The sequence below is a fragment of the Salmo salar genome, chromosome ssa12, assembly GCF_905237065.1.
Source record: "Salmo salar chromosome ssa12, Ssal_v3.1, whole genome shotgun sequence".
NCBI classification, from domain to species: Eukaryota; Metazoa; Chordata; class Actinopteri; order Salmoniformes; family Salmonidae; genus Salmo; species Salmo salar.
The window spans coordinates 87,425,559-87,445,454 of record NC_059453.1 but is presented as its reverse complement, the minus strand read 5'-3'; the positions used below and the strand labels follow the sequence as shown (position 1 = coordinate 87,445,454).

At 40.9% G+C, this 19,896-nt stretch overlaps 2 protein-coding genes across 4 annotated transcripts; both read left to right on the top strand.

The window, feature by feature from the left end:
- The first annotated feature begins 2,052 nt into the window (after positions 1-2,052).
- Positions 2,053-12,149, top strand: LOC106566032 (60S acidic ribosomal protein P2). 3 transcript variants are annotated; one of them, XM_014133839.2, is made up of 5 exons: positions 2,053-2,178; positions 8,794-8,917; positions 9,062-9,110; positions 11,417-11,509; positions 11,709-12,149. In XM_014133839.2, exons 2-5 carry the CDS (start codon positions 8,795-8,797, stop codon positions 11,783-11,785), a joined length of 342 nt encoding a protein of 113 aa, XP_013989314.1. In that variant the 5' UTR covers positions 2,053-2,178; position 8,794; the 3' UTR covers positions 11,786-12,149. The 3 variants fall into 3 exon arrangements, with proteins under 3 accessions (XP_013989314.1, XP_045547845.1, XP_013989313.2); XM_045691889.1 differs by lacking the exon at positions 2,053-2,178 and adding an exon at positions 2,747-2,765; XM_014133838.2 differs by lacking the exon at positions 2,053-2,178 and adding an exon at positions 5,484-5,608.
- Positions 12,150-15,039: 2,890 nt separating this feature from the next.
- LOC106566033 (uncharacterized) lies at positions 15,040-19,508 on the top strand. Its single transcript, XM_014133840.2, has 5 exons — positions 15,040-15,763; positions 16,015-16,293; positions 17,001-17,124; positions 17,491-17,601; positions 18,051-19,508. Exons 1-5 carry the CDS (start codon positions 15,451-15,453, stop codon positions 18,616-18,618), a joined length of 1,395 nt encoding a protein of 464 aa, XP_013989315.2. The 5' UTR covers positions 15,040-15,450; the 3' UTR covers positions 18,619-19,508.
- The last annotated feature ends 388 nt before the right edge of the window (positions 19,509-19,896 follow it).

The following is a 19,896-nucleotide window of genomic DNA, read 5'->3' as shown; positions in this document are numbered from 1 at the left end:
CAGTATAATGCATGGGTGAGATCATAATTGATTCTAGTTGAAAAATAACCATTCAAAGGATAAACAAAAAATAAGCCAGACAACAACAGAAGAGGTGACAATGGAAGCTAAGCTATCAGAGATCCGAGAGTGCTGATTGACAGACTGGATACCAATCTTTAGCAAGGACACTTAAGCAGTATTGATGCTGTAAAACTATAATCTCCAGACGCTCTGCATTTCTCTCCGTCCCTCATTGTTCTTCAGTTTTCTGACCATTGAAATCTCAAAAACCTGAAATCCTAAACTAGAGGATTTAGGGTGATTCATAGAATCTCCTGATAGAGGAAGTCTTAAGAGAGATGGCACAGGGAGACGGGGTTGCTGAAGATGAGAGGGAGATGGTGGCCGAGAAACCGTTGGGGGGGGGGGGTGTGACCGAAGAGGAGGCTGCCTTGCTACAGGCCTTGTGGTGGGGGGGGGGGGGTGACGACCGGGGAGGCCGATGCTGCCTTGTAACACTTAATCCGCTATGCCGAGACCCGCAACGCCGTGCCCAGGGATCAGAAGACCTGCCAGGAGAAGATTACCTACTACACTTACTGCTGCTTTCTTGTCTTCCTCATCACATCTGTCATCTTCTCCCTCTTTCTGCTGTTTGGGGAGTTTATTAACAAAACGTGGTGATGTCAAACTGGCATAATATTAAGGTGTTTTTGTTCAACTTTGCCACATACCTGTTCACCCAGGAGGAAAGGAAGGAGATGATTGAACTGTAGGCCAATTGGACAGTATGACAACGACAAAGATGCCTAGCACATCCTCATGATCACCCGAGGATCACCACACCAGAGATTATTATTTGTCAGTAGGCTACTTTGCTTTGACAGAAATCTTTGAAATGTGATAAATTGTTCTGTCTGTTTGGAAATCCTGTTTTCATTAGTTTCTGATTGTGCGAAATCAACTAGATGTAATCTGAAGTCCAAGATTGTCAATTATTCAATAAACTAAACTGTGCGTATTGGTTATTATTCTTGGTTATTATTCTGCGGCATAGTTTATGTTTGATAGACTCTTTTTTGAGTGGCGGTTCTAGACCATTTCAACTGGGGGGGGGGGGCAAGCTGGGGCCAGTTGTACTGTTAGAGGGGCCAGTTACATTAGACGTTATTGTTGTCATATCGTTTTCTTCACTGCATTGCAGGCAAAATACCATGTTCATAATGCAGATGTGTGTGGTACGATACTGTTGTGTTCCGCCTAAAGCTGTCCCTCTAGAAAATGTGTGGGTTAAATTAGTGATCCGCGTTGCCACTGTCTAATAACTGATGTAAAAAAAAGGATAGCAAAAATTTGTTATGTAAAAATTATTTCATACTCCAAATTTAGGGGGGCCACAAGGGGGTCCAAATATATCCAACCGCTAGTGGATATAAGTTTCCCATACCAGAAATGGACTATTCTGGATATGTACCGGTGCCAGTTTCACCAGAGAGGAAGAGGTGAAGCGAGAGGGTTTACTCTACACAATATCTGTTCATGAAAATAACACTATGAAGTGAGGATTTTTTTATGAGGATCAATGAAAAGGGTCGAATTTGTTCAACAACAAAAAAATGTAATTGCTACATAGGTTTATTTGATTGAATAGACGTTTCAAAATGGTTAGGCTGTTACGTATTCACTGATATAAGTGGGCTCTCATTGGCTAGAATGGTCCCATCTGCTCTGGCCTTCGACCGCCTGCCTTCCATCTTTAAATACATGTATTTCCATTGTTAGAGTGGTCACTCGATTATCTTGTCGATTTATTAGATATTCTTTGGTTTCATACGAAACTAGCCTACCCCTAGTCTGAATCACACATTACAAATAATCATTTAATTTCGTCATGGCTTGACTTATTACTGGACAAAATGTGCTGCTGCTGAAAATCATGTTCATAAAAACAAGTTTTAGTCCTAGTTATGTCGCGAAGAAATTGAATTAAGAAACTATTTACCGTGGTAATGTATTCATACATACCGACACTTCATTCGTCAGGCGCATCTCGTCCAAGCTGATTTTTTTGGACCAGGCGTGATGATGGACCAATAATATCTGGGCACTGCAAATTACTCTATCTTCCGGTGACGACCCTCTTTCTCTTCCGGAAGATTCAGCGTGACCGACGTTTCGTGTCTGTATAGACTTAAAGTAAGTTAAACTATTTAATACGTGTTAGACCATCAAAACGGCTTCAGTATTATAGTTCAGATGTTTTAATGTGCAAGTATATGATCAGAATCCATTCTGTACAACCAACTGCTCTTAAACGCAAGTAAAACTAAATGCATGCTATGCAATCGATCACTGCCCGCACGTCCAGCATCACAACTCTGGACGGCTCTGACTTAGAATACGTGGACAACTACAAATACCTGGGTGTCTGTTTGGACTCTAAACTCTCCTTCCAGACTCACATTAAGGGCATCTCCAATCCAAAATTAAATCTAGAATCGGCTTCCTATATCGCAACAAAGCATCCTTCACTCATGCTGCCAAAAATACCCTCGTAAAACTGACTATCCTACCGATCCTTGACTTCGGTGATGTCATCTATAAAATAGCCTCCAACACTCTACTCAACAAACTGGATGCAGTCTATCACAGTGCCATCCGTTTTGTCACCAAAGCCCCATACACTACCCACCACTGCGACCTGTATGCTCTCGTTGGTTGGCCCTCGCTTCATATTCGTCGCCAAACCCACTGGCTCCAGGTCATCTACAAGACCCTGCTAGGTAAAGTTCCCCCTTATCTCAGCTCGCTGGTCACCATAGCAGCACCCACCCGTAGCACGCACTCCAGCAGGTATATCTCACTGGTCACCCCCAAAGCCAATTCCTCCTTTGGTCGTCTTTCCTTCCAGTTCTCTGCTGCCAATGACTGGAACGAACTGCAAAAATCACTGAAGCTGGAGACTCGTATCTCCCTCACTAGCTTTAAGCACCAGCTGTCAGAGCAGCTGTCAGATCACTGCACCTGTATACAGCCCATCTGTAAACAGCCCATCTATCTACCTACCTCATCCCCATACTGTATTTATTTCTCTTGCTCCTTTGCACCCCAGTATCTCTACTTGCACATTCATCTTCTGCACATCTACCATTCCAGTGTTTTAATTGCTATATTGTAATTACTTCGCCACCATGGCCTATTTATTGCCTTAATTTACCTCATTTGCACTCACTGTATAGACTTTTTGTTTTCTTTTGTTCTACTGTATTATTGACTGTTTTGTTTATTCCATGTGTAACTCCGTGTTGTTGTATGTGTCGAATTGCTATGCTTTATCTTGGCCAGGTCGCAGTTGCAAATGAGAACTTGTTCTCAACTAGCCTTCCTGGTTAAATAAAGGTGAAATGAAATGTTCCACGTTAACAAAAAAAGGCGCGTGCAAGTTTTGCTAGCTTTATGGAAGCTAATGTCAGCGTTTGCTAGCTCACATGACACCATTGCATGAGCACCAATAATTATATGGAAATGGTCACAAGAAAGCCAGTGTTGTTTTTAAACTTTTTTTTATATGTTCATTATTTTATCATTGTAACGTTCCGTTGAGGGGGAGAGTGAATGTTACGACACAAACGCACATGAAATTAACGTTTTTTTTGTTGTTGTGATAACTGGTTCATTGCATCCCAGTTTCTTAATATTACCATCTGTCCCAACTGTTTGCCGTAGTTTTGAAGTAATTGTGGAAAAAACAGATCTTATTTTAGGGCATTTTTCACCCTGCCAGCTTCTATTAGTTCTATTGAGCACCGTGGCACCAACTCGCCTTCCGAACATTCTATTCCCAGCCCATTGTTCTACTTCACAAAACGTTCCCACATTAAACTCATAGGCTTACCTCAAGTAACTTATTATCAACAAGGCTAGTTGGTGAGCAAGTTCACTGTTCGCCTGGGTACACGTTGTTGTGACCTCCTTCAGAAAAAGGTGTAAACCTAAACAAACCGCAAGTCCCTGAACGAAGTTTCAAGATGTGGCCAATTTAAACAGCCAGAAGACTTTTTTATTTATTTAGAAAACCAAAAAAAATTAATGTTTTGTTGTTTCTAAATGGCTGCTGGATAATTTGATATGTGTCAAAATGTGTTCATTAGTAGGCATCAAATGGAGCAAATGCTGGGCAGGTTCACAGAGTTGCAAACCAAATGGATAGGTCTAGCTCATTGATTTGCAGATCTGACACTGTTGCTACCTCAGATTATGGCCACAGGGAGGAGCAAGAGAGCTATAAACAATACAGTTTTTTACCTTAAAAACCCTAACCCTAGGTATAACCTACTTAGCCCTAGTCATTATCCGAGGTGCCTACATTCCAGCACAGGCGAGACAAACAGGAAGGCCTCTATGGGGTAATGCTTGGTGTTAATCATTCGCATGTGGAAAGCAATGCAGAGACAAACGGAGGGGGAAAAAGAGAGGGAGAAGAGGTCTACGAGAGTTAGGGAAGAAGAGGGTGAGCTTGAGTCTGATAAAAGGGGAGATGGTTTGTCAAAGAAGAGTGGTACAAAGTGTAAGCAGAGGGAGCTGAAGACAGGAGGAGAAATGGAAGTGAATGAGGGTGAAGTATTGGCGGTGGTAGGTGCAGTAAAGTCATCGGAGACTGAGGTATGCACCGAGGATCAGGATAAAGAAGAGTCTGTGACAGTAGGAGTGAAGTTTATGGACAAAGTGGACTCCTGCCTTTTAGCTGATCCATTTGGGGTTTCACGGGTGGGTGAAAAAAAGAGTGGTCATGTGGAATTGGTGAGGGTAACCAGAAGTGGTCTAGTGATAATTGTTTGTGTTTCTGTTGGGCAGAGGAAGAATGTGCTCAAAGTAAAACGAATGGGAAAGTGAAACGTTTCGTTCTCAAGAAAAAGGCACTAATGAAAGGAGTGATAACTGGGGTGCGGTAGATATAAACGTTGAGGTCAAAGATTCCCGGTGTATGTGATGCTTGTCGTTTGATGCTACGCAGACAAGGTGGCGAGAGTGGGGAAACAGAAGTCATTGTTCTTTTGAGTTTTGATGTTGTCTTTGCCTGACAAAGTGAAGTTATCCTGTATGAGCGTATGTGCCGAATACATTAAGATGTTACAGGTGTCAAGCTTATGGGCATGTGGCAGCAGTGTGTAGAAGGGAGGTTCCAAGGTGTGAGAAATGTGCAGAAGGGCAAGAGACAAAGGAATGTGTAATATTTGGGAAAGTAGTGGAATGTGTTAATTGTAGGGGTGCCCATGGAGCTGGGGATCAGAAATGTCCTGTGCGGGAGGCAGGTTGAGGTTTCCAGGGTTAGAGTAGAGCAGAAGTTGTCATGTGCCTAGGCAGTGAAGAAAGTAGAGGAAGATGGGTTAAGGGAGAGGAGTGGTGAGAGTAGTAGAGATATACCAGTACAGAGGGAAATGCCAAAAAGTGAAATAAGTTTCAGTAAGATTGGATTTTTAGTATTTATAGCGATGGTTATTAATTGTACTGCAGGGATGGATCAGAAGTCTCAGAGAATTGAGGTTGTGGTGCCAGTTGCAGAGGTATGTGGGTGTGCAAGACGACCACAGAAGTTACAGGATGTGTTAAGTGGTGATGGCATGAGGTAGGAATAAATATGTTTAATTAGTGGCGTAGAGGGGTGTTTTATTTTATATAATTTTGAAGTTGGTGAGTATAGTGTTAGATGGTATTTATTTAGTAAATGTTTCTATTTCAAGTAAAGTATAAGGGAGTTGTACTCCAGTCTAGTAGGTGGCGGTAATGCAACAAATTGGATGCCAGCCGCCGTTAAACCTCATAGGTTATTCTTCTATTTTAGCCTTAACCCTTAGTATAACCTATTTTAGCCTTTAACCCTAACCCTATGTATAACCTTTAACCCTAATCCTAGGTATAACCTTTAACCCTAACCCTTGCTATAACCTATTTTAGCCTTTAACCCTAACCCTAATTCTTGGGTAGGGTAGCCTATACTTTTGAAAAACTATTTTTGTAATAATATTATGTTAGTAAATACCATTACTGTACAAAATAGCATTTTTAGTGTTATGTTTTTAATCAAAACCAATGCAAGCGTTTTGCTATTTTTGTATTTTTCAAATGTGGTTTGAACTGTGTGTGACTTAGTAACCTATATGTGAATTTCCAGCAATTGGCTGGGATAGGTGGGGCAGGTTTGAGACTGATCTCACGAATTAATAAGAAAAATACTTTATTTCTTAGCTGCTTCACCAATGTCTTTATGTGAATTAATAACTTTTAATTGCTAAATATTTCCAATATATGGCAGCATAAGACATAAGACCATGAAGCATCAATTATAGGCTGTAGCAGCAGTATAATTGACATAAAATAGCATGCAACCAAAGACTATATGTCCCATGATTTTCTAAAATGGTCACTCATTACTTTACAGGTTGCTATTTATCTCGTATTAGGCCTGTGTTGCTTTTGGGGAGCAAAACAATAGTGACTACAGCAGGTATTGAACCCTGGATAAATAATCACAAGACAGGTGCGCTAACATCAACCCTAGTAGACATGTATTACACTAACAGAGCTTTTTATAGCATATTATGAGTAAACATCCTAGAATAGAAAAGACGAGTGTTTCTTCCAGCTCGTCAATAAATTACATCATGCAACCCTTGCGGTTAGCAAATTTACCTCAACATGCCCCTCGATTGCGCGAGAAGTCAGAGTGCTCGCTGCTGCCTAGCGCACAAGCTTTTGGCAGGACTTTGTTGAATTGGCTACTTTTGCGAGAAGGCAGAGCGGGTCGATGCTGGTTGATGAATTTGACAGTGAATGTACTAGGGAAAATACGTTTTGTTGACCAGAGGTGACTGAATTAATGTTCAGCCTTATTGCTAAAAGTTATAGTAATGAAGTATATTTTCAAAACATGAGAATAAAAACAAGTAGTAATAACATTAATCATTATATTACTTCACAGTAATCTGTTAAATGCATGTTCAGTCCTTCCTCTTGCGTTAGAAGTGTGGAAAGGGACAGGAAAAAAGCACTCGCAGGAGTTTTCTTGTGAAGGGAGTATCCAGGGAGAACGAATCTTCTGAAATTTCATTTATGGTCTTATGCTGCCTTCTATTGGAATTATTTAGCCACTGCGGTAGTAATGAATAAATTGTATATCCTTACCAAACTAGTAATTACTCAGAATTGCAAAATATAACATTTTCTAGTTCATTTTATCACTTACATTTTTTTTACATTTTACAACCATAACTATTTAAACCATAGCAATGAAACTGACGAACACTATACATTTACTTATATAAAAAAAACTTTATTTAGATGGGCGACATCTGCAAAAGTAACACCCCCTTAACATATAAACAGAGACACTAAAATGTGCTTTTTATATATATAATAAATCTGGTAGCTCTCAAAAGAGCCTTTTTTTTTGCTGAGCAGTTTGTTTTCTTGCTCAAGAGTACATCGACAGATTAACCTAGTCTGTTCGAATCTCCGAACTAGCCACCTTTCGGTTACTGCCCAACGCTCTTAACCACTAAGATTACAAACCACAAAATGTTAAACACAAAAAGGCAAATGGTAGTAGATAAATGGTAAACTGTTTAAGTAAGTAGGGGTATGTATGTATATTTTGCCAAATTTCTCAGTGTGTGTATATATATTTTTTTCGAGTCCGACACCATTTTAATCAGGAGAATCTCCTTTGTATTGATGTAAGATTGGGCAGTGAGCTCTGCGGTCATCAAACACTAGCCTTTCAAATATCAGAAATTACACATTACTGTTGGAACTCTGAGGACGCTCTATTGTTTCCCTATGGGAAATTCTACACAGACATGTCTGTATTTCCCCAAATATCTCAATGTGTGTATTTACATTTTTTTCAAGTTGGACACCATTTTTTAATCAGGAGAATCTCCTCTTTGTAATGATGTAAGGCTGGGCAGCGAGCTCGGTTGTCTTCAAATGCTAGCCCCAAAATACTTTTTGCCCTTGGAATCCTGAGCTCCACCCATTGTTTTCCTATGGAGAGGCATGCCGGTCTATTTCGCCAAATATCTCACAATGTGTATATTTAGATTTTCAGGTTGGATACCATTTTAATCAGGAGAATCTCCTCTTTGTAATTATGTAAGTCCGGGCAGCGAGCTCGGTTGTCATCGATCACTAGAAAATAAATAGTCAGAAGCCACTGTTGTCTCAATTCATTTTTTGTTCATTATTTTATCGTTAACGTTCAATTTTGTAGGACCGTTAAAGGGGGGGGAAAGTGAATGTTACAATGACACAAACACATTGTGTAGCTCACTGAGATATTGACCTTGGCCTGCACCAAACCTGAAGTCTGGCAGAACAGTAGTATTCCTTTTGGCAACGACCACATTTTCTTGATATGGGAAAATAAAATTTTTGCGTTTAGTGACGCTGTTGGGATTAATCTGTCAATCTATACAAAAAAGAAACCTTGTTGGATTATAAGATATCAAGAACAGTAAACACCTGGTATGTGTTTTTTCTTAGCTCCCTTTTGTTCACAGAATAGCATGGGATTTACGTTTTAGACACGGTAAAGTTTAGAATCAACAATACTTGAAGTTGAGGTAATTGTAACGAAATTATACATGTAAAAAACTATATATTTATGAAATAATCATAGTCGTTAACTAATTTGGCTACTCCTATCCTAATATAGACCTGGATAGTATGAATATCCACAGAGTGCATTTCAAGTAGGCCAATATATAATAATCCAAATTGTTTTTTCCCCCTTCTCCATCCTCCTGCTTGCAGAATGCGTTACGTGTCCGCTTACCTACTGGCTGTGCTTGGTGGCAACACCAGCCCCTCCTCCAAGGATATCAAGACCATTTTGGGGAGTGTAGGAATCGAGGCCGAAGATGAGCGCCTAGACAAGGTATGCCTCCATTTAGGGCGATGCTGTCTTGTATTTTGAGAAGATGAACTGAGTTACTTTTGTGTACTTCGACGCTATTGCAGGACAGAGGCCTTGGTTTACATAGTAACTGGTGATAATAAGAACCTGAATTTGTCTCCACAGGTTGTCAATGAATTGAATGGAAAAGACATCAATGAAGTCATGAACTCTGGTGAGGCCTTATGTCTTTTTTTTGACTCATGAATTCATACATAATTATGCCAGATTTACACTATATGGCCAACCCAAACGGTACTGTTGGCTGTTCTGTATTATGTCATGTTTCACGGTTTGTGTAGACCCCAGGAAGAGTAGCTGCTGCTTTTGCAACAGCTAATGGGGATTAGAGGTCGACCGATTATGATTTTAACGCCGATACCGATTATTGGAGGACCCCAAAAAAAACGGCGATACCGATTAATCGCCCAATTTTTTTATTTATATGTAATAATCACAATTACAACAATACTGAATGAACACTTATTTTAACTTAATATAATACATCAATAAAATCAATTTAATCAAATAAATAATGTAACATGTTAAATTTGGTTTAAATAATGCAAAAACAAAGTGTTGGAGAAGAAAGTAAAAGTGCAATATGTGCCATGTAAGAAAGCTAACGTTTAAGTTCCTTGCTCAGAACATGTGAACATATGAAAGCTGGTGGTTCCTTTTAACATGAGTCTTCAATATTCCCAGGTAAGAAGTTTTAGGTTGTAGTTATTATAGGACTATTTCTCTCTATACGATTTGTATTTCATATACTTTTGACTATTGGATGTTCTTATAGGCACTTTAGTATTGCCAGTGTAACAGTATAGCTTCCGTCACTCTCCTCGCCCCTACCTGGGCTCGAACCAGGAACACATCGACAACAGCCACCCTCGAAGCAGCGTTACCCATGCAGAGCAAGGGAAACAACTACTCCAAGTCTCAGAGCGAGTGACGTTTGAAACGCTATTAGCGAGCACCCGGCTAACTAGCTAGCCATTTCACATCGGTTACACCAGCCTAATCTTGGGAGTTGATAGGCTTGAAGTCATAAACAGCGCAATGTTTGAAGAGCTGCTGGCGAAACGCACGAAAGTGCTGTTTGAATAAATGCTTACGAGCCTGCTGCTGCCTACCACTGCTCAGTCAGACTGCTCTATCAAATCATAGACTTAATTATAACATAATAACACACAGAAATACGAGCTTTGGGTCATTAATATGGTCGAATCCGGAAACAATCATCTCGAAAACAAAACGTTTTTCCTTTCAGTGAAATACGGAACCGTTCCGTATTTTATCTAACGGGTGGCATCCCTAAGTCTAAATATTCCTGTTACATTGCACAACCTTCAATGTTATGTCATAATTACGTAAAATTCTGGCAAATTAGTTGGCAACGAGCCAGGCGGCCCAAACTGTTGCATATACCCTGACTCTGCGTGCAATGAACGCAAAAGAAGTGACACAATTTCACCTGGTTAATATTGCCTGCTAACCTTGATTTCTTTTAGCTAAATATGCAGGTTTAAAAATATATACTTCTGTGTATTGATTTTAAGAAAGGCATTGATGTTTATGGTTAGGTACAGTCGTGCGACGATAGTGCTTTTTTTGCAAATGCGCTTTTGTTAAATCATCCCCCGTTTGGCGAAGTCGGCTGTCTTTGTTAGGAAGAAATAGTCTTCACAGTTTGCAACGAGCCAGGCGGCCCAAACTGCTGCATATACCCTGACTCTATTGCAAGAGAAGTGACACATTTTCCCTTGTTAAAAGAAATTCATGTTAGCAGGCAATATTAACTAAATATGCAGGTTTAAAAATATATACTTGTGTATTGATTTTAAGAAAGGCATTGATGTTTATGGTTGGAGCAACGTGTACCTAAGCGATTATATGCAACGCAGGACAGGCTAGATAAACTAGTAATATCATCAACCATGTGTAGTTAACTAGTGATTATGATTGATTGATTGTTTTTTATAAGGTAAGTTTAATGCTAGCTAGCAACTTACCATGGCTTCTTACTGCATTCGCGTAACATGTACGCTCCTCGTGGAGTGCAATGTAAAGCAGGTGGTTAGAGCGTTGGACTAGTTAACCGTAAGGTTGCAAGATTGAATCCCCGAGCTGACAAGGTAAAAATCTGTCGTTTTGCCCCTGAACAAGGCAGTTAACCCACCGTTCCTAGGCCGTCATTGAAAATAAGAATGTGTTCTTAACTGACTTGCCTAGTTAAATAAAGGTGTAAAAAAAACAAAACAATTGAAATCGGCCCTAATTTATTGGCCATTCCGATTAATCGGTCGACCTCTAATGGGGATCCTAATAAAATACCAAAATGACCAGTACAGCTTGGTTTGCCACCATCGTGTGAATCAGACTTTGGTCTGTAGATTGCATATAGGTGCAAATGTTGTCAAATTACCAGTCACTGTACAATCTAAATGGCCTGTCAATTAATTACTCCTTTGCTCTTTGCAGGTCTCTCTAAATTGGCCTCCGTGCCAGCAGGTGGTGCTGTGGCGGCTCCTGCTGCTGCTGGGTCTGCTGCAGCTGGAGTTTCTCCTACTGCTGGTAAGCCATCATAGTAGGGAGTCATTCATTTCAATGGACTGAAACGCGTTTATTTGAAATGAATTGCATGAGAAGACACATTGAGGAAAACGCTTGATATTTTAAATGCACTTTGATTATGTATTTCTGGAAATTGTCAATGTGTTTTGGGGATAGGCTCCCAAATACGAAACTAACCTATGTTTGTGTGTCTGTGCAGCGGAAGAGAAAAAGGAGGAGAAAGAGGAATCTGAAGAGGGATCTGATGATGACATGGGATTTGGACTCTTTGATTAATCTTCCTTCCGTTAGAGGTTGAAAAACCAATAATAAGATGGAAATGGTTAGAAGAAAGCCACTGTTGTCTTCATTTTTTTTTTATATGTTATTTTATCATTAACGTTCAATTTTGTAGGACCGTTAAAGGGGGGGGAAGTGAATGTTACAATGACACAAACACATTGTGTAGCTCACTGAGATATTGACCTTGGCCTGCGCCAAACCTGAAGTCTGGCAGAACAGTAGTATTCCTTTTGGCAACGACCACATTTTCTTGATATGGGAAAAGGTATTTTGCGTGTAATGACGCTGTTGGGATTAATTTGTCGATCTATGCTAAAAAAGAAACCTTGTTGGATTATAAAATATCAAGAACCGTAAACACCTGGTATGTTTACATTTTTTTCTTAGCTCCCTTTTATTCACAGAATAGCATGGGATTTCCGTTTTAGACACGGTAAAGTTTAGAATCAACAATACTTGATGTAATTGTAATGACTATTGTGTGTGCTTTTTGAGGTAGTCTCAACTACGTGTTTATTTGGACAGTGAAGCTAGACCTTTTCATTTGGCTTTATACTCCAGCGTTTTGGATTTGAGATCAAATGTTTGAGGTGACAGAACATTATATTTGAGGGTGTTTTCATACCTCTGTTTTAGCATTTGGAAATGAAAGCACTTTGTGTAAATGGGGGCGGCAGGTAGCCTAGTGGTTAGAGCGTTGGACTAGCAACCGGAAGGTTGCAAGATCAAATCCCAGCGCTTATAAGGTAAAGATCTGTTGTTATGCCCCTGCCTAGGCTGTCATTGAAAATAAGAATTTGTTCTTAACTGACATGTCTAGTTAAATAAAGCTACAAAATATATATATATATATAGTCCCCCCCCATTTGAAGGTGTCAAGTATTTGGATGAATTTACACTGAACAAAAATATAAACGCAAGAAGTCATTAGCTGAAATAAAGAATCCCAGCCATTTTCCATATGCACAAAAGCTTCTCTCATTCTGTGCACAAATTAGTTTACATCCGTTAGTGAGCATTTCTCTTTTGCCAAGATAATCCATCCACATGGAAGGTGTGGCAGCATGATCATTGCACAGGTGCACCTTGTGCTGGGGACAATACAAGGCCACTTTAAAATGTGCAGTTTTGTCACACAAAACAATGCCACAGTGGTCTCAAGTTTCCAGGGAGTGTGCAATTAGCATGCTGACTGCAGGAATGTCCACCTGAGCTGTTGCCAGAGAATCTAATGTTAATTTCTCTACCATAAACTCCTTCTCAAGTCGTTTTAGACACAAACCATGTGGAACCACGCCAGCCCAGAACCTCCACATCCGGCTTCACTTGCGGGATCGTCTGAGGGGAGTTGGGGGGGCACAACAATCTGAAACACAACTAAAACAAAGTGGAAATGCATCCAACAAGTTTGTAGAGTCACAAGCTTGATATAGTCGATGCATACTAAACTTTTGACTAAATTGAATAAACTAAGTTCATTTTTCTAAATACTTACGACAACTTAAATGTGGGGAATTGATTTTTAATGTTAAAACCGATGTATGAAAATATCCTCAAATAAAAGGTGACATTCTTTGCTGTCGCCTCATAACATTTGATCTCAAATCCAAAATTCTGGGTTATAGAGCCATATTAAAGGTTTTACTTCACTGTCCAAATAAATATGTAGAGAAGTGTATCTGCTTCACCTAGCTAGTAGAAGATATTTTGTTTACTCATTTCCTATCGCTACCCCAAAACAAAAAAATACTTTTGGTCATGTAGCGTATGTGGACACCTGCTCGTCAAACATCTCTTTCCAAATTCATGGTCATTAATATGGAGTTGGTCCCTGCTTTGCTGCTATAACAGCCTCCACTCTTCTGGGAAGGCTTTCCACTAGATGTTGGAATATTGCTGTGGGGACTTGCTTCCAATCAGCCACTAGAGCACTAGTCAGGTCGGGAACTGATGTTGGGCAATTAGGCCTGGCTGGCGGTTAGTGTTACAATTCATCCCAAAGGTGTTCGATGGGGTTGATGTCAGGGCTCTGTGCTGGCCAGTCAAGTTCTTCCACACCGATCTCATCAAACCATTTCTGTATGGACCTTGCTTTGTGCACGGGGGGGCATTGTCATGCTGAAACAGGAAAGGGCCTTCCCCAAACTGTTGCCACAAAGTTGGAAGCACAGAATTGTCTAGAATGTTATCGTATGTTGTTGCGTTAAGATTTCCCTTCACTGGAACAAAGGGGCTTACCCCGAACCATGAAAAACAGCCCCAGACCATTATTCCTCCTCCACCAAACTTTACAGTTGGCACTATGCATTGGGGCAGGTAGCGTTCTCCTGACATCTGCCAAACCCAGATTCGTCTGTCGGATTGCCAGATGGTGAAGCGTGATTCATCACTCCAGAGTCCAATGGCGGCGAGCTTTACACCACTCCAGCCGACACTTGGCATTGCGCATGGTGTTCTTAGGCTTGTGTGCGGCCATCAAAACCCATTTCATGAAGCTTGGAAAGGTGGCATCCTGTGATTGTGCCACGTTGAAAGTCACTAAACTCTTCAGTAAGGCCATTCTACTGCCAATATTTGTCTATGGCGGCGTGCTCGATTTTATACACCTGTTAGCAACTGGTGTGGCTGAAATAGCCGAATCCAGTAATTTGAAGGAGTGTCCACATTTGTGTATATATAGTGTATTTGGACTCAAATGTCACTTATACGTACTTGACCTGTTTGCTTGTGAAACTACTACTCTAACACGGAGCCCAAACTGGCTGCGAGCGTGCGCTATCGTGCATGAATTTATTTAGTCCCCCCACACCAAACACGATCATGACACGCAGGTTAAAATATCAAAACAAACTCTGAACCAATGACATTAATTTGGGGACAGGTCGAAAAGCATTGAACATGTATGGCAATTTAGCTAGTTAGCTTGCACTTGCTAGCTAATTTGTCCTAGTTAGCTAGCTTTCTGTTGCTAGCTAATTTGTTCTGGGATGTAAATATTGAGTTGTTATTTTACCTGAAATGCACAAGGTCCTCCACTCCGACAATTAATCCACACATAAAACGGCCAACCGAATCATTTCTAGTCATCTCTCCTCCTTCCAGGCTTTTTCATTCTTGAACTTATATGGTGATTGGCATCTACACTTTGATAGTATTACCACGACAACCAGCAAAACAGTTCGTCTTTCAATCACCCACGTGGGTATAACCAATGAGGAGATGGTACGTGGATACCTGCTTCTATAAACCAATGAGGAGATGGGAGAGGCAGGACTTTCAGCGCGATCTGTGTCAGAAATAGGAATGACTTCTATTTTAGCCCTTGGCATCGCAGACGCTTGCGAGCAGTGTGGGTGCAATAACTGAATAACATGGATTTCTAAATTTATTTTGCGATGCTCGCGCACGCGACGTGTCCGGTCTGGTCAGCATGTTTTAACTCTGCTTGGTGTGCTGCATACAGCTCCATGCAGATCAAGTCCCCATCTGACTCCTGTATTCCACCTGTGTTATATTTTGCTGTATTTGGCATCTTTAACAATATCTAAGGGGGACGAGAAATGTTCTACTGCCATTCATGACACAGCAGTGACATCTTGTGGATAAATTGAATACAATATTTCATTTCGTACACATTTTCTCTCAGAAGGTGGTTGAAAATGGCATCTTTACAGACAATGCCACTTCCCCAAAAAAATTACCCCAGAATATCTACTCAAAGGTTAAAAAGTAAATACATAAATATGAAACTGTTGCCAGGGAATTTCAAGTCATGGTGTCCACTAAAAATAGTTTCACCTTGCAACATTGCAGTCTGGCAGTCCGAACAGTGCCTGGTCAAACGTCCCTGTCCAGTGTCCACTCCACACTGTGCTGGTTGGGGGAGGAACTCGACCCAATTTCCCCTGCTCCTACTTCTCTCCTTGTGCCTGTATCTATCTCTCTGGAAAATGAAATATGCTAATAACAGAGGCAAGTGTTACCCTTTAACTGCATGCATGACACAATAAAAGTGTGAATAGCTTTTTTTCTTAACTAGTTTTTTGCTTTGAAATGTTTAGATACACTATACAAGCTTTGTGGACGGGATCCCTTTGTTTTGAAGACAAATGACCTCATCGCTCTATGTAATGAGATTCATAGTGGACTGATGATAGCTGTAGTTATTACAATGTATAAATAGACCAGAGTCAAAAGTTCAACCAAATGAAAATGTGTTGCAGATATGAAGCACCCTCTAGTAAGGATGAGAAACGTTCATTCCCAGTCCTCTCTGGGGAGTGACACCGACTCGCAGCCTGTCCTGAAATTAGAGGAGGAGGAGGTAACACTAGAGGAGGAGAAAGAGAGGGAAGAGGAGAAAAAAGGGGACGTATTGACGGACTCAGAGCTGGATCCAGAGTTGCCTGAGGAGTATTCCCATGGCCTGGAGGACCTGAGGTGGAACCTGAGCTCTCTAGAGAAGGCTGTATATCTCAGCCTGCCACCGTGGGTCCAGAGAGGTATGCATGACGACACCACCCACACCACATCACCATGTCATGCCACTGCTGTGTTGTTAGTGGGCATTTAGCCACAACTTCAGCTGTCCCTTAACTATGAAGCCATGCCCAGATGGGTGAGACAATTATAAACGTTGCTCAATAGTAAAACACAAAACATTTATCTCTCACATTCAAGTGTTGTTTTATGGTTTCTTCACCTTTGACAGCCAAGACTGTTAAAATATCATTATAACGTTATGTTTTATTTGACAGAGATTCACCATTGAGACCAGGGTCTCTTTCGCAAGGGAGCCCTGCACATACAATTCATAGACAAAATCAAATCAAAATCAGATAGGACAAAAACAAACTAAAATATAGCTCAACAAACAATCAAGAAAAACAGCCACATTCCTCAGCAAATAGTTCCCCAATCAATATTTTAAATTGCCCGAGCAACATCAGAGCGTCTAATTGCAGTGTACTTTAGGATTTACCTAATTTGGGGGAGATCTGAGGAACCTCGAGAGTTAACCAACCCTGTGAGTGGGTTTGGTATGTAATGTTTTTTTTATACTATAACAACAAAGTTAGGTAAGTTGGAAGCTTGTGTAGTAGGGCTTTGTAAACAAAAAGGAGTAATTAATTGATCTTCGGCACTTTCATGGAAACCAGCCAACCTTTTGACACAGTTGTGGTTGTCCTTCTTTTGTCTACTGTTTCAGCATTGCTGTGCAACCTCATGGCTAAATGTGGTGTAAACAACTCATTCTTCCCAGCCCGTCTGCTGTCCTACCTGCTGCTGCCCTACATACTGCCAGCCTCTATCTTTCTCCATGTCAACTACAGGTGATGCTCAATACTAGCGTCTATACAAACAACCATATTGAATTTATCAAAAGAACAAAGAAAACAAGTCACATTACCCCACGGACTATAAAATGTCCATCAATCAAAACATGATAGCCTAGTTACTATGACTAACACCATTAAAATAAGCATAATTATGGAAACTTCCATAGACAATTCAGACATGTCTGGCGATTTCCAAGGGTAAACTTATCTGTGAACTGATAGTGTTTACAGTACACATACTGTAACTATGGCTCTTTCTGTCATGCTTGTGTTCATACCATATTACCATTTGTACATTTGTGTCTATGTTTTTTTTTTTGTTGCTTCAACTTGTGTGTACATGGACTTTACATCCCCCAGGGTGCTGTGTTGGCTCCGCCAAGTCCCAGGGAAGTGGCTGTGGCCGGGTGTCGAAATGGCTGTGCCATTCCTTCTAAAGCTCTCTCACCCCAGGAAGAACCTCATGCACAGGTGAGACGTGACTATCAGATCGTATCAGCTGTAAGTCAGCGATCCCAGTTACTGGAAATCATGTGCCACACAAACACCATGGTGTTATTGGCAAGAGCATCCCAATCAGGTTAGAATTGGTTGAGTCACCATTTGTTATTTCAACATACTTTCTGGTTAACGTATGATATCAACGTGGTTAGTGAATTATATTTCAATAGATTTTCTTGTCAGATTAATCCTGACATCAACAAACTTGACTACAGGGTTTCTAGGTGTGGTTCATTTTAAACTGTGGGCAATTATGTATCAATCAAAATTGAATGTTGATCTGCCATTGCCCGGTGGTAGCTCCTGTCTGTCAGACATGTTTGTTTTAATCTCTCTTCTACCAAGTACATTTCCATAACACTTTCTGTCAGGCTAGTGCAGCCAGTGCTGTTTTACACTCTGTTTTGTGATGCTTTTAGGTTGTGGCCCTCTGGTCCTGTCAAATTTTGGCCTGGTGTTCCTGCCAGGTTGTGGCCCTGCAATCCTGTCAGGTTGTGGCCCTGCAATCCTGTCAGGTTGTGGCCCTGCAATCCTGTCAGGTTGTGGCCCCTACGCTTTCTGGCATCTGCCAAAGAAACACATACACAGTTTAAGAGTGCAGAGGATCCTCCTCCACAGCAGCGCCGTCGCTCCGTCCTGCGGTTCCAGCTGTCCACCACCAGCACCCATTACACAACCGAGACCCCCAACACCCCAACCGAGAGCCACCCTGACCCCCTGGGCTTCTGCCTCCTCTTCAACCTGGAACTAGCGATGGACAACCAGCCCAATCAGCCCAACAACCAGTCTCTACTCCACCATAGCGAGAGGCTGCTGCCACTGGAGTATGGCCCCTGCATAAAGGAAGAGGCCCTGGCCTCCCCACACATCTCCTACATGGGGGTGGAGGAAGAGGAGGAGAGGATCTCTCAGGGAGGGGATGAGGTGGAGGAAGGGTTAGCTCTCCTCCGCAGCCTTCCTGTGGAGTGTGCCAATACTGGCTACTAATGTTGGCTGACTTTAGGGTCAGGAGTTTTTCCCTGATCGGGTCACATGGTTAGCAATGTGATTTTCTCAGCAAATGAATAGCAGACTTAAGTCTGCCTGTATCCAATTCACAACTAGTTTGTACTTTGAAGTATAATGTATGTTGAACCAGATTAGTGAAGTCAACTCTCATGTGCCGCATGAGGTAGTAAGCACAAAAGCTCTCTTTCTGCTACGTTCTTCCATTCTCACTCCAGGATGCACAATGACTGGAAGGAATGATGATTAGGGTAGAGTCCCTCTTAGTCACGTCACATAGTCAAAACAATTGCCTCATGTCCCTTATCAGCTGACTTCCAGGTAAAGTAGTAGGTATTACCTTATCAGCCGACTTCCAGGTAAGGTAGTACTTATATTGTATTAGATTTACGTATTTTAAGAAATTGTATATGCAGCGCTTGAAAGAGACACTGGTCTCAATGGCGACTCCCTGATTAAATAAAGGTAAATAATGTCCACAGGACATGTATTGTACCTCAACTAGTTTAATCAGATTACTTTCAGGTATTTGATCGCGGGTATTGTTCATCAAGTGAGTGACAGTCCTATGAGTGGGGGGCTACCTGGCAGAGATGAAAATATCATCTTGAACAGAAAACTCCATTCACCCACTGGTGGTAGGAATTTACAGCCTTGGGCATAAGAAAGGCGGCAAATAGCAAGCAGGACATTTTTTCCTATCTGGTTATTATCAGTGTTTGATAGGATCCTAATAAACACCATTATTTTGTTAGCTGAATAGTAATACCTTTAGATTGAGACAACGTTAAGCCTTTTCTCCTTGACCAACTGTTTTGCTGAGGTTGAGTGGAACTTAGTTCATTTAAATAAAAGTAGTTGACAAATGAAAAGGCTCTGGCTTTCTCTTTCTTACTCAAAGCTCTGGCAGTTTCAAGAATTCAGCTCTCTTTCTCTCAGAGGACAGTTTGGCCATTATCTAAACTAAGTCAAATGTTGATACTGTATCAACCAAGGTACCATCAAATAACGCATTTCAATCAGTAGAAGTAGTGCTTTTTAACAAAAACATAATTTATTCATGTAAGAAATAGTGTGAATGCCAGCATACACATCTATATAAATGTCATATTGTTCATCAGCAGTTGTTCATCCCAAAACAGGTAAACAATGATGAAACTAAAGATTGTACTGCCAATAACGCTAGTTTTTTCTTTTTTAAAGTTAATAGAAGTATGCCGCAATTTTCATGTAATTGCACTAATACTAGTGCACTGTGTA

Excerpts from the sequence above, each read along its gene's own strand:
- LOC106566032 (XM_014133838.2), top strand. The coding sequence starts at position 5,499 with ATGGATCAGAAGTCTCAGAGAATTGAGGTTGTGGTGCCAGTTGCAGAG. Across the intron at positions 5,609-8,793 it reads TTAAGTGGTGATGGCATGAG|AATGCGTTACGTGTCCGCTT; the intron begins GTAGGAATAAAT and ends TCCTGCTTGCAG. Across the intron at positions 9,111-11,416 it reads CAATGAAGTCATGAACTCTG|GTCTCTCTAAATTGGCCTCC; the intron begins GTGAGGCCTTAT and ends TGCTCTTTGCAG.
- LOC106566033 (XM_014133840.2), top strand. The coding sequence starts at position 15,451 with ATGGCATCTTTACAGACAATGCCACTTCCCCAAAAAAATTACCCCAGA. Across the intron at positions 15,764-16,014 it reads GAAATATGCTAATAACAGAG|ATATGAAGCACCCTCTAGTA; the intron begins GCAAGTGTTACC and ends AATGTGTTGCAG. Across the intron at positions 16,294-17,000 it reads GCCACCGTGGGTCCAGAGAG|CATTGCTGTGCAACCTCATG; the intron begins GTATGCATGACG and ends CTACTGTTTCAG.